Source organism: Crocodylus siamensis, chromosome 4, assembly GCF_052110815.1.
Source record: "Crocodylus siamensis isolate JL-2025a chromosome 4, ASM5211081v1, whole genome shotgun sequence".
In the NCBI taxonomy this organism is placed as follows: domain Eukaryota; kingdom Metazoa; phylum Chordata; order Crocodylia; family Crocodylidae; genus Crocodylus; species Crocodylus siamensis.
The window spans coordinates 157,233,305-157,247,297 of NC_143398.1; the positions used below are offsets into that span (position 1 = coordinate 157,233,305).

The following is a 13,993-nucleotide window of genomic DNA, read 5'->3' on the forward strand; positions in this document are numbered from 1 at the left end:
TCCAGGTTTCCAGGTCTCTCATATGGTGGAAGAAATATTTCAGCTTCTTCTGTTAAACTGGGATCTTCTGGATTAGGAAGCTGGTTGCCTAGTTCCTTTCTACCCTCTGGTTATTATGGCCCAGGGTTTGCTGGATGGTGAGATGAGGGATTTTCAATAGTAATGAAAAGAAAACTATGCAGTTCCTCAATGACCGCCTGGCTTGCTATTTGGAGAAAGTGCGTCACCTGGAGCAGGAGAATGCTGACTTGGAATGCAAGATTCGTGAGTGGTATGAATGTCAAGTCCCCTACGTATGCACTGATTTCCAGGCTTTCTATAAGACCTTGGAGGAGCTTCAGCAACAGGTAAAGGCCCATTAAAGCTTTCCTAACCACTTGACAGGTTGTCCATGAAAACAGGTGGTGTTTACTGGGCACTATCAGGTCTAAAAACATTTCAAATTAACCATTTCTGCTTTGGGAGAAGAATGGGAAAATGTATAAATGCTGAAAGAATATTTCTTATCTGTCCCTAATTATGAGTCATCTTCCATTTATTCTGATTTCCTTCCATGCAAACCTCTGTGCTGTCTCACTGCTTATAGTTGTAAATAAGCAATACTTGAGGATTTTCTGAATGGGAATGACAGGTTTCAAAGCATGAACTATTTCTGTTAAAGAAATAAAGCCTATGTAAATCAAAACGTCTAAACACATTCATTTTGGATGTATGGCTCACAATGCAAAAAATCTTTGGGTTAGGAATCAGTATTCTTACATAGTGCATCTTGTTACTATTCTGAGTTGCTGCGATTCTTTGTTCCATCCAAAGTCTTTTGTCTTATTTTCCAGATTTTGTGTGCCAAGACAAACAATGCCAAGTTGGTCTTGCAGATCGACAATGCCAGGCTGGCTGCTGATGACTTCAGAACCAAGTAAATACAGATTGAATCAGTCTATGGTTCATATTTATTGTCACTAAGTTTTCCTTCTTTAACTTAGAAAGCCATCCAATCACTTCATTTTCTGAAGGATCATTTTCATTCTAATGATTTATCACTTGCTCTTAGTGCAAAGCAGAATTAAGAGCTTCTAGAAAAAATCTGTTTGTTTTTGATCTGCAGAAAGAAAATAATGGCACACTTTAAAAATAAATGCTCTCAGCACCACTCCTACCTGCCCATAATGAGATATCTCAGGTCCCTCAAAATGTTATTAACTAGGGGGAAAAGATTATAATAAAAGTAAACCAGTATAAAATCAACAAATAAATGACTGTCTTGGTGGAGTTTCATTTTTTTATATAAATTTGTTTTGCCATGGCCTGGGATTTATTCACTTATGCTGTGCTTTAAGGTTTGAAAGTGAACAAGTTATTCGCCAGAGTGTTGATGCTGACATTAATGGCCTGCGTAGAATTATGGATGAACTTACTCTATGCCGAGCTGACTTGGAGATGCAACTGGAATCCCTGAAGGAGGAACTGCTCTGTCTCAAAAAAAATCATGAGGAGGTAAGAATAGAAATAAATAAATAATTAAGAGTGTCAAGGCTGAACTAGTTACAACCTTATTGATACTATGTAATTGGGCATGAGGACAGAAGGATACGTATTTGTTAGGAAAAAGAACATTGTTATAATGCAGGAGCCTAGAAAATGACCAAGTGGTTGATCTAGGTCTCTCTAGTCATGCATGGCACCATTATGTATAAAAACAATGGTAATCAAACTGTAAACAGTTTAAATTCCCCTTTAAACATTGCATTAATGTTTACTCATGATGTTATTTTTGGTATTGCAAATATTCACTGTAACCTTCTTAAAGAAATTCCACCAGTTCTTTTTAGTCCATAAAACCACTGTAGACACCAAGAATCTATAGGGAAATAAATAACACCTTGCAGCAAGCAATAATGCTGGAAAAGATTTTTAAAAGGGTACAGTGATTTTTATACCTTGATTTTTCAGTGTCCAACTTTGGCCATCTTCCCGTGTCTTAATTATGAGAAGGTGCACACTCAGCTGTGAAAATTTACCCCTTTTAAAAAAGGTGTAACTGGGAAATAAAATATAAGGCACAAAAGTCACTGGTCACTTTTGGAAACAGCCCCAGTGTGATCTGGGGTGGGGTAGAGGTCGCCAATTTACAAAGCTCTCTCTCATTTTGCACATCTGCCTCTGCAGGAAGCCAGCGCACTGCGATGTCAGCTTGGTGCCAGAGTCAATGTGGAAGTTGATGCTGCTCCATCATGTGACTTGAATAAGATGCTAAATGATATAAGATGTCAGTATGAGAACTTGGTTGAAAACAACCGCAAAGATGTTGAGGCCTGGTTCTCAACCAAGGTGGGTAGTTCATCTAGCTTAAGTTATCATGAAGGTCCAAGTTTTCTGCTCGTCCTTTAAAACAGTCATGCTTTCTTCTCAATATTCCACTTTACTTTATTTTAGATGGAAGAACTGAACCAGCAAGTGATCTCCAGTGGAGAACAGCTGCAGTGCTGCCAGACAGAGATTACTGATCTGAGACGTACTACACAGGCCCTGGAGATTGACCTGGAAGCCCAGACAAGCATGGTACACAAACACATCTTTATCATTCTTTTACCTGGATGATCAGGCAAAATTGTTAGGTATTTTTGGTGCTAATTCTAGACAATTTACTAGAAAAAGAATATACAGTACACAGCATACGCAAGGTATCTGAATATATCTAGTACCGAAGGAAAAACAATCTTCAGTAATGCACTTGCCAAAGGGTCCAGAAATGGCACGTGGAATTAATTAACACATCTGAGTATTAGTTGATCAGCCTTAAAATCAGATTGGAATTAAATGTGTTATAATCTTTAAAAGTTTCTGTCTACATTATGCCTTAGTGATCAATTGCCGATGTATACGAAACTTATCCTGATCTTTAATCAAGTTGCTGGAGTCACCCTACATGTTAGATACAAAATCAGCAAGAAACAGATGTTGATCTGGAATCAGGACTAGCTGGGCCCGTTTATAATTGTGCAAACCTGAAATGAACATTTTTGAGAGCTGGGGGCACTGGCTTATTTCACCACTGTTTACATTCATTTTCTTTTCCATTGTAGAAATCCACTCTTGAATGCACCTTGCACGAAACTGAAAACCGCTATGCCTCCCAGCTTGCCCATCTCCAGTGCCTGATCACCAACGTGGAAGCTCAGCTAGCTGAACTTCGATGTGACATGGAACGCCAAAACCAAGAGTATAAGGTTCTTCTTGATATGAAGACCCGCTTGGAGACTGAGATTGCCACCTACCGCCGGCTACTGGAAGGGGAGGACTGCAAGTATGTGTAATAAAAAGTTATTGGCAGGGCTCTTTTTAAAGGCATAAAATTCCTGGTAATAAGAAACTATTGAAAGTCACTGAAATACAAGACTGAAAAAACAGGATCAGATTTAGATCGTAGGCCTTCACTATTTACGTGATGCCGATTGTTGATAGCTTGCTCTGACTTCAGGATTACTGAGCTTTTTTTTCTGCTGCTTGGTTAGTTCTTTTTTGTCTGATTTTAAAATGTTCTCTATTGGATTTTACTATATGAAGCATAGATCACATAGGATCTCTGTGTTATCCCCATACACACACAACCATATACCTACAAGTTAATTTTTCTTCCAAATGTGTATGTGATACATTTATTTTTGATTTGGTGAGTACCAGAGAAGGAGAGAATAAATGGCAGTCCAAACCCAAAGTAGTCAAGTGAGTTTTATTTCAGTAAATTTACAGTATAATCTCTTGTTGTTGTGTCTGATTTTTTAATTACTTTTCTCTTATGCTAAACATGTGGATAATTACCCTTTTTTTTCTCTCCAGACTTCCCAGTTTCCCATGTGTCCCAGATTGTGCACCAGCTTCCCAAATCACTACAAAAATCCGCACCGTCACTGAAGAGATTAAGGATGGGAGGGTCATTTCTTCCCGAGAACAAGTCCAGCATTGCCCCGCTTTAGTACTCTAAGGCAAAATATAAGGAGACAAGCCACAGCTGCAAAAGTGACAGGGAAAATGCGTCCTACTCAAATGCTGAAAAATAGTAAAGGATCTTTATTAGTAAAATTCTGTTTTCTTGCATGTGTTCAACTTCTCAAAACTTTGATACATGTATCCATTTTCAAAATGTCTTTTACATTAGGTTTCCAGTTTTCTGTAAACTTTTAGCATCTTCTGAGATGCAGCAATGCTCCTTTAATCCATTTCCTAATAAAACTTACTTCTTTGGCATATAAAACTTTGTTTTCATTTAAGTGCTTATTTGTGTTTTTAAATAGTGGTTTGGAGCCAGATAGCTTGCTCATTTTCACTTGGTAAGGGAAATCCAGAGCAGCATATGTGAAGATTATACACTTCTCAAAAGTTGCATCAGAGAGCAATTCATGAATGTTTTCCTCAGTTTGCTAAGGGAATAGTCCCCTCTCGTTCCTTCATTTCCTATTTGGTAATAGGCCTGTGCGAGTAGGTAGGTATTTGATCCAGCCGCTTTGGATGTCAGTCATCCAATTTGGAGCTCTGGATCCATTTGCTGCTTTGATCTGGCCGAAGCAGCTCCGAAGCTTCAGAGCCACCTCGGAGATCCAGCCATAGGGTATAATGGGGGATCAGTGAAATAGCTATAACATTGTTGTTTTGTCTCTGATTGGAGTGAAACTTGCAGGAGTGGTAGTCTCTACTGAGAGCATGAAGCCTGCTAAGTCTCAAGAAGATCAATGCAAGGGTTTGGGGGGAACTGCACCTCAAGCTGCTGACAGGCAAAACTCATGGCACAGATGACCCTGTGTGTGTTAAGGCGCCGCAGGCTGAAAACTGCAGGGGTGCTGGGCCCTGCCAGGCCATGAACCCTGCCAGCTGTGTGTGCGTCTTGCTGGGGAGTCTGTCTTCTGGAGCCCTGCACCTCTGGCTGCTAACAGGAAAAACTCATGATGTGGGTGGGTGACACTGTGTGTGTTAAGGTGCACCCTTCCTGGTGCTGGGGCCTCTGCACAACATGGCGGTGTGCCCCAGTGAGGCCTCCTCCACCCCTACAGTCTCATGCCCGGTCCAGCACTTTACACGACAACAGGTAAAATAACTTAGCTGGATCAACACCAGTAGCATCAGCAGTGTGCCAGAACTCCACTGTGTATATTGAGTCCATGAGTTCCTGTACCTACTACCTAGGAGGCTGACAAAGTGCAGTTCATAGGCCCAGCTCTGAAAAGTCATACCCATGGCCCACATTGGCAGTAGCTGGCATGTAGGAGATTGGCTGGTGAGGGTGCTGGCACCAGTGCTGGGAATGCTGGCACGGGAAAGGGGATCCCCCTCTTCCACATTCCCTCGCCTCTGCACTTCACCCTCCCTGACTTTGTTCACCAGCACCTGCATCCAGTGATCAAGGGTTTTGAGGCTGCCAATGCACATGCTCCCCTTCACCCTTGGGTTGCACATGCCTGCCATCGTGTGGACTGTACTGGACCACAAGGGATCCAGCCGTCTCCTGATGCCCTCCTTCAGCCGCCTCACCAGTGCCTGCAGGTCTGGTGACAGTGGCCTGCCCCAGCCAGGAACATTGATCCCTTGGAACTTCTCCATTTGGTTCTCCAGTTCCCTCATGAGGGGTATCACCTGGCTGAGGAGGGCATCGCCAGTGCTAAGGGTCTTGGTGGCCTCAAGGAAGGGCTTGAGGACCACTAAGATCTGGGGGATGATACCCCACTCAGCTCTGATCAGGGGGCCGCTGATCCCTATCTCCCCAAGCAAGGCCATCTCATAGATGGCCTTCTGTTGCTCCACCAACCTTTCGAGCATCAGGTTTCCACATCCTGGATGATTTTGTGCTGTGGGTTTCTCAGCTCTGCCTGTTTCTCCTGCAGCATCTTGCCCCCTTTGATGCTGTGGTGGAAGTAGCCTGCCACCTTCCTGCATTTCGAAATCAGCTGGATTGTAGCAGTAGTGGTGGCGGTGCCATCACCAGCAGCCCTGTCCCCCTCCAAGGCATCCCTCACTATTAGGTACAGCCTGTGTGCCTCACAGCAGATGCCAACAAAGTTGGCAGCACAGACAGCCTTCACCATACTGGCCCCATTGTTGGTGATCATGAACCCATGGGTGAGCTTGGCCTGCCCAATGAGCCACCCCTGCACCATGTGGTTCATGGCCCTGATGCATAAAGCGGTTCGTTTCTCTGGAGGCCACAAAAATCACAGACACACACTCATTAGATGGCACAAAAGGTGTATTTGCAAATAGGGTCAGAGCAGAGTCAAGAATTCAGATTACTCCGAACCAACAAAGGAATTTTGCAGGTAGTATTTATCTTTTCCCTCTTGGGCACGTGTGCAGAAACAGGAACTCTTACAGCTCACTTCCGTTTCATACAAGCATACATGTGGTTACATCACTACATACATCGCATGTATAGTATAATTAACTACTTAAGTATGCAGGGTGGAGAGGTAAATATGCATCAGCTAATTAAGCATGCTCAGAAACTACAGCAAGTCACCAAGAGTTCAAACCCCCCACTTTTTCAAGGACACAGTCAGTTGAATTCCAGCTTCTGTAATCTGTATGAGAAAGGCTAGGGAGAAGCTGGGGGAGAGTCTGCGATTTAGCATAAGAAAAGCTGTGGCAAGGCTGGGAAAGGAAAAAAAGTCCTTGGCAGTGTTTCTTTCTTATCGGGTGCAAGATGCAAGCTGTGCATTTCTAACAATACTCCATTTCTAACAATATTCCATTTCTAACAGCCCCATGATCTCCTTTACCATGTGGGACTCATCCAGCGCTTCGACTTGCAGTAGAGCCCACCGACAGCCTGCCTGATTGCACCAGTGCCCTGTGAGGGAAAGGTAGGCGTGATCACCACCCCGGCTGCTCCAAATGTCGGAGGTGAAGTGCAAGGCTATCTGCAGCCCTGCCTTGTGCAGCTTCTCCCTCAAGTACTTCCTGCATGCCTTATACAGGGAGGGCACCACCATCCTGCTAAAGGTGGTGCATGTGGGCACTTTGTAAAATGGGCCAGAAGTGCTATGAACTGCCTGAACCCTGGCTGCTCAACTAGGAAGAAGGGCTGGCTATCCAAAGCAAACATCTCCCCAGTGCTCTGGGTAATCTTGCTCACCTTGGGAATGCACCCCCCTTTCTGTCCACCTTTTCCCACTGGTCCAGGGTGGCCTGCCTCTGCTTTGGGGGAAGGAGTCTTTAGGTGAGCGGGGGACTTCCCTTTCAGCACACTTGCACTGATGTAAGGCTGAGCAGGAAGAGGGGCAAGGGGATGCTGCCTCCTGAGATGCAGCAGCATGGCCATGGTGGAAAAGTGTCTCAAATCCTTGCCACAGCTCATGTGCCTTTAGCAGTGCTGGCAGATGGCAACCTGGGATCATCTGCCAGCTCAAAATGGTCCCACACTACACTACTCCCCAACTTCTGGGTTGAGGCTGAGGATCCTGCGTTATCCCACTCCTCAGCAGGCTGAGGCTCAACAGCAGGAGGAGCTGCCTCAACTGAGTCACTTGCCTCCACAATCTCAGCCTCCTCCGAGGTGCTGCTTTCTGGAGGAGCCCTGGGTCTAGGGGAAACATGAGGGGTGTGGAGCACAAACTCTGATTCCCCCTCAGTTCTCAGTATTGCTTGAGCCAGCACACTCAGCATCCTTGGTTCCAGCTCCAGCTCCTCCTCTGGCAGTGGGAGGCTCACGCTGACAGCTCAAATTGGGGTGGAAGAAACAGTGATTCCACTGCTGGTGCCCACTTGTGGACTGAGCAGAGGTGGTGCAGGTGCAGGGACATCAGGTCCAGACACTGCTCCCACCTTGTTTCCACTGGCAGCACCGATGTCAGGGCTGCTCGGAAATAGATTGCATCTGTGTTTGGGACAGGGGTGGGGGCTTGCAGCTCTAGCTCTCCCTTACCCCCTCCCCTGCCCTGCCAGAAGACCTGGCACCTGCCTTTCCAGCACGCTTCATATTGATCTTTCCTGAGCTGCAAAAGGTCTGTGCATGTGTGAATCCTTTTGTGTTATGTGTTTTATTCCCTCTGTTGTGTGTGTGAACTGGACCCTTCTTTGATTGTTTGCTTCAGTGTTAAGAGTTATGTAAAAATTGTGTGCTGTCTGTCTTCTTCTCCTATGAATATCTGATTTTTCTTATTTATAGTGTGCGTGCGTGCGCGTGCATGCAATCTGTGTGCCTCCCTGCACAGTGTTGGATCATGCTGGCAGGGAAAACAAAGCTTTCTTTTTTCAAAGTTTGCAAAAAAAAAAAAAGGAAAAAAAAGAGCAAATATAAATTGAAAGAAATTAATTGAATAGCAATAGTAATTGAATAGCTAAGCTAAGATAAGCTAAATCCTATCCAATCCTTTCTAACAACAAAAAGGAGCAGGCAAGTTCAACTACTGCGTAAAGTAACCAAGCTGAGATACTTGAGTCTGCTAGGATACCATTCTCACTCAGTTCCTAAGAGGGAACAAGCTAGCAAAAGGCACAGCATACCTCCAAACAAACGCTTTTATGCTGTTTCTAGGTCCTTCCCCACACATGCTGTCAGTGGAAAGGCAGCCAGAGAGAAATCCTTCTAACTGGACACTTACACATGTCAGTCTTCCCCCCCACACCCCCTCCCCTCCTCCCTCCCTCATTCCCCCTCCCTCTTCTAACTTTCACTTTCAGTGTCCGAAGCATTTCTGAAGCACTTTGGAAGCGCCGAACCGCTTCAAACAGCTTAAATGAGCCTGCGCTTTGCTCTGGGCATGCTGCTTTGGACACCCAAGTGTCTGAAGCAGCCCCAGATCCGAAGCGTGATCCAAAGCCTTGCACAGCCCTTTTTGGTAATACACCAAGAATGATGTCCACTTTTTGGATGCAACACTAAAACAAGATCCTCATAATCTGTAGTCAGATTTCCAAAAAAGGAGATGATTATATCAGCGTGCAGGCCATATTCCAATTTTACAAGAGACAAGGATGTTTGGGAGTGATGTCTTTATTGGACCAACTGCATGGTTGAGATAAAGTTAGACAAACTTTCAAATGCAAAGTGTGACCTAATGAAGAATGTCTTGCATTCAAAAGTTTGTCTAACTTTATCTCAGATAAAGATATCCACCACAAAAATCCTTACCTCTTGTAATCGCTGGACCATCATGGCTAAAAGATCACTCTAATGCTATCATTATAATATTTGTAATTACCACTATTCACAGTTGCTAATGTTTTTTCAGAAATTCCAAATGGCAATGGTAGTCCTTTTTTTTTGTTCCTTAGAAGTGTTATTTTTGGTTTTAAGAAATTGAGTTTATGATAAAAGGAACTACTTCAGTGGTGAAGACAACAATATTTTACCATGGAAGATATGTATCGATTTGTACGTTCAACTTGTAAAATTTAGAAGAACTTTGGGATCCTGGTGACATTTTATAAAAGTACAGTGGGAAGGCTAATAATTTAAAACACTGAAACGCCACAGTTTATAGAGTTTTCTTTTTTTTTTTCAAATATATACCATGAGGACTGTAGGGAGGCAAAATACACTGTGAGAGGGTTTCAAATATATTTGTTGAGAGCTGAAGAATGAAAGGCAATATTTTATGGTGTCACTACTAAGAAACATCTGGGAATATGTTTTAACCAAAATTGGATTCAAACATTGCTTATGTTTGGAGCCAGATGCACTCTAGCAGGTCTGCAAACTTAACCCCATTCCCTAAGGTGCTGTGTAAAAGGCGAAGTGAACATGTTTTCATCTCCTCTAATCAAGGAAAAACAGTAAAAGGAGCTTACAGAAGTCACTGAGAACAAGTCTGATGGACTTCTGGCAGCTTTATATGAAGCAGAGCAGTGGCTGAACATGAAGTTAAAAGAATCTACACTATTAAAGAGCCTATTCTCTATCTAGGATTTTAAACTTTTTTCTTGTCTGCAAAAGGTTGTAAAGGATTATACAGCATAATCCAAAAATAGAACAATATATGTATTGTAAATGTTCCACTTTCCCTTTCTTAAAAGAACAAGCTGTGCCAGAGCTATTTTTGAGGACAAAAAGCCTGTTATAGTTGTCTTGTTCACAGTCTTTGCACTACAAACATCTTGGTCATATTTTGTATAGTCATTTCATTCTCTCTCAGTGTCTATCAAATCCAGCAACAGGTGAATTACTCTTTTATAATAAATATATGCATACATTTCCATAAGAAGAGAGAAAAAGGAAATCAACTAAAAATAATGGCTTGAAAGAAATCTATCCTGCAGGCTTCATTCATCTCTTCCTCTCAAAGGGAAACCTATTTCATCACCAGACTATATCTCCCTCCTTGGGCTTGCCATTATCTTACTTCCACCCTCTGCTGTATATTCACTATGACAGTATTTCTCAGTGGGCATGTCACACCCACCCTCCATGACTAGGCTGCAAGGGGTAAGTAGGTGCAAATGGCTGGTGTTATTAATACCTAAAGCAAAGAAAGCCTTGCTCTTCTCCTCCCTACACATTTTAACTGTACAAAGGTCAAATATGCTCTGTCAGCCTCTCAAAATACACACACACAAATTATATAGGATTATCGGTGTTATCATGGATAGGCCCTTGACTCACTGTTTTCTAGTAAATATTAGGGGAGGTGTCACAAAAGATTTTAACCTAAAATAAAGGATTATCAACACAAAAAGTTTGAGAAACAATGCATTATGGCATTGTCGGCCCCTCTGGTGCTACATAAATATAAATTATAAAAAAAAAATTCTAAATAATAATATTAGAAAACTTCTCGGGATGCTGCCAATCATAGAAGAAACTTGATAGAATAATTTTCTTTTTCTAAATCAGATATAAAAGAGTTCAAAATATAAACATTTGAAGTGAAGTCAGGCGTACACAGTCATGATGAAAACAGCCAAAAAGATACCATTTGAATTTGAACAATATGCTAATGCAGGAGGTTGAAATACCTACCCAAAGGTATTAGATGTTTTATACAGACTGGTTGGTAGCCATTTCATTTAGGATATCTGTCCTCTGACAACAGGTTGATGACAACCAGGTCTTGGTGTTTCCCCCACTTGTGAGATGTTTACATGATGACAGACTCCTTTGCTGGCAGAGAAACCTTTCTTCTCGCAAGTCAGATGCAATACAATGCATCATCTGGACATAGACCTGTTGAAAGGGTTAGGGTCAGATGAGAGTGTAACAAGGGTGATGCCGTGGTGGGGGTCTGCTATAGACCACCAGACCAAGAAGAAGTGGTGGATGAGGTTTTCTTCAAACAGCTAGCGGAAGTTTCCCAATCACAGGCCCTGGTTCTCATGGGGGACTTCAATCATCCTGACATCTGTTGGGAAGGCAATACAGCAGTGCACAGGCAATCCAGAAAGGTTTTGGAGAGTGTTGGGGACAACTTCCTGGTGCAAGTGCTGGCGCGGCCAAGTAGAGGCCATGCTTTTCTTGACCTGCTGCTCACAAACAGGGAAGAATTGGTGGGGAACATACTAGTAGATGGCAACTTGGGCAGCAGCAACCACGAGATGCTTGAGTTCAGGATCCTGAAGAAAGGAGAGCAGCAGAGTAAGGACCCTGGACTTCAGTAAAGCAGACTTTGACTTACTGAGGGAACTCATGGGCAGGATCCCCTGGGAAGCCAGACTAAGGTGGAAAGGAGTCCAGGAGAGTTGGCTGTACTTTAAAGAAACCTTACTGGATTCTCCATCCTTGGAGGTTTTTAAGACCTGGCTAGACAAAGCCTTGGCTGAGAGAATTTAGTTGGGAGTGGTCCTACTTTAAGCAGGGAGTTGAACTAGATGACCTTCTGAGATCCCTTCCAATCCTAACTTTGTGTGATTCTATGATCTGATTTTTGGAAGCCAATAACACTCAGAGAAAGCTAAAAAGAAAGTCTAGATGTCTTGCTGGCTTATGTGCTGGATAGAAAGGCAAGCCTGACTAGTGGCATGACTTAACAAGATTTGCGAAACCCCCCCCCCCTTTTTTTTTTTTTTTTTTTTGCAGATTTATTATTCTCATATTAAGCTAATTGTCTCCTCATTGATGGAGTTTAAATAGAAAAATCACATACCATGTGTTACTTTAGCTGTCTAAACATACATTGGCAAGATGTAATAATATCTACTAATAGAAAGGTTTTTTTACCCATCATTTTCTTCTTTACAACTCCTTTAGAAACACCCCCTATTTTTTCTGGTTTACCAACTCCATCCTTATTTTACACGCCCCTAGAATGTGGTATGTCTCCTTAGCCTGTGGAAGTCTTAATATCATCACCTTGAAATACTATCTCTACATCAGCCAGAAGCAATATTACCACCAGGCCCTACTTACGCTTAAATCAAAATGCTACTGGTCCCTACAACCCTACAGCTGGGCACCTGGCCAGGCAATCATACAAGAGACAGACACACTTCTCAGGATACTATGCCTTACCACAGAGTACCTCTTGCTCACATACTTTCACCCTTTGAATTATTTAACTTGCGTTTTTGATTTATTTGCAGATTGTGCACGCCTAACTTAGAAAAACATGTTTATAACTCTCAGCGAACCCAGTCAGCACTAACTGGACTTGTGTTCCCACATGCAAGGGCCTGCCTAGCAGCTTCCTTGGCCTGTAATATATTTTATATGAAACCATGTAGGAACTGTGGAAGTGCTTCTCATCTCAGGCACTGTCATCATCTTGTGCTAGCTAGTCATTTTCTTACTTTGTGCTGACAATCACAACCAACAGCATCAGTAACCAGCAAACAACCTTAAGTATTCCCTAAGCAAGTTTAGGGTCAGAAAACTGACTTTAAATGGGCCCATTTCTGTTAGTTCCTTTCCAAATTACCCATATCCCTGGAGTCATACCTGCTACAGTTTAATAGAAATATATTTTATTTCCACTCTAAAACATATTTGTGTAAGAGAGAGGTGGCTTGAATACCAATAAAATGTTTTTAATCTTCTTTTTCTGGACACCACCATCTAACCTTCAGGCACCAATATCAAAATGTACTATGATACCATAATAATGGTTTCCTTTTCTTCCAGCACATCTCTTCACCTGGAATTCCCAGACAGCTTTAAAAGGAGAGACCATCCAAGGCTCTGTTACCTCTTCACCTTCTGCCAGATGAGGACTTTGATGTTTCTTCTTGGACTTTGATTATTGTCTCACACATCTAAGCTAGGTGTGCCTTTCACCTCTTAAGGGGCCTGACCAATGATTGTCCTATTACAACACTAAAAGCTTTCTTTGTACTTTCTACTTATTTTTCAGCTCTCTAATTTGTTACCTGTATCACACAGATAGCAGCAGGTCACACAGGAGCAAATAAATCAAATGCCACTGCAGCATTTCCTTTGTTCTTTAAAAACCAAATTGACTAATTTTTTTCCTGAGCCAAGAGGTCTTGCACTTCTCAATCCAAACAGTTTGGTTGAGCTAGTTTTAGAAGATGATATGGCTTTTGAATAACTTTATTTTTTTGTATGAAAATCACATTTACTTCTCAAGTTCTGAACATTCTCAAGAACTTCCAAATTTCATTTGCCATTATTTAGGGCAACTCTTGTGACACATATCTGTTCCTGTGCAGTTAATTCATGTGTTTTTTCAATATATCTCATTCTATGCTTAAGTTTAGCTTCATTTTTTCACAAGATTTGTCTGCTCCAAAGCTTTGCCTTTGCTGCTTCCACCTAACAGACACACCTTTTGAGACTTATTTGCTCTTCCTTTTTTGTGGTTGTTTATGGTTCTTGCTTATGCGTCTCAAAGCAGCTCAGAGTTATTTCAATTTTTGCTACTCAACTACCTTTGCCTTCTCTGCACCACAACTTTTCTCCACACCCGAGTCTGCAACTATAAGAAATTGCTCTCTATTTTCTCTCGGATAAGACTACAGGAGTGAAGCAGTTGTCATTATAAGTTGCGTTTAATCAATGATTGTTTGATTGCTTATCCTTCTTGTAGTCATTCCTTTTCTGCTGTCCCATGACTTA

The 13,993-nt window shown here is 42.3% G+C and overlaps 1 protein-coding gene across 1 annotated transcript; it reads left to right on the forward strand.

Moving 5' to 3' along the window:
• LOC149866914 (keratin, type I cuticular Ha6-like) lies at positions 1-4,016 on the forward strand. The gene is made up of 7 exons (XM_090041194.1): positions 1-347; positions 834-916; positions 1,338-1,494; positions 2,167-2,328; positions 2,434-2,559; positions 3,084-3,304; positions 3,838-4,016. The coding sequence occupies exons 1-7, from the start codon at positions 177-179 to the stop codon at positions 3,980-3,982; spliced, it is 1,065 nt and encodes a 354-aa protein (XP_089897320.1). The 5' UTR covers positions 1-176; the 3' UTR covers positions 3,983-4,016.
• Positions 4,017-13,993: the final 9,977 nt, after the last annotated feature.

Coding starts and splice junctions, on each gene's coding strand:
- LOC149866914 (XM_090041194.1), top strand. CDS start 177: ATGCAGTTCCTCAATGACCGCCTGGCTTGCTATTTGGAGAAAGTGCGT. Junction 917..1,337: donor GCTGATGACTTCAGAACCAA/GTAAATACAGAT, acceptor CTGTGCTTTAAG/GTTTGAAAGTGAACAAGTTA. Junction 2,329..2,433: donor AGGCCTGGTTCTCAACCAAG/GTGGGTAGTTCA, acceptor ACTTTATTTTAG/ATGGAAGAACTGAACCAGCA.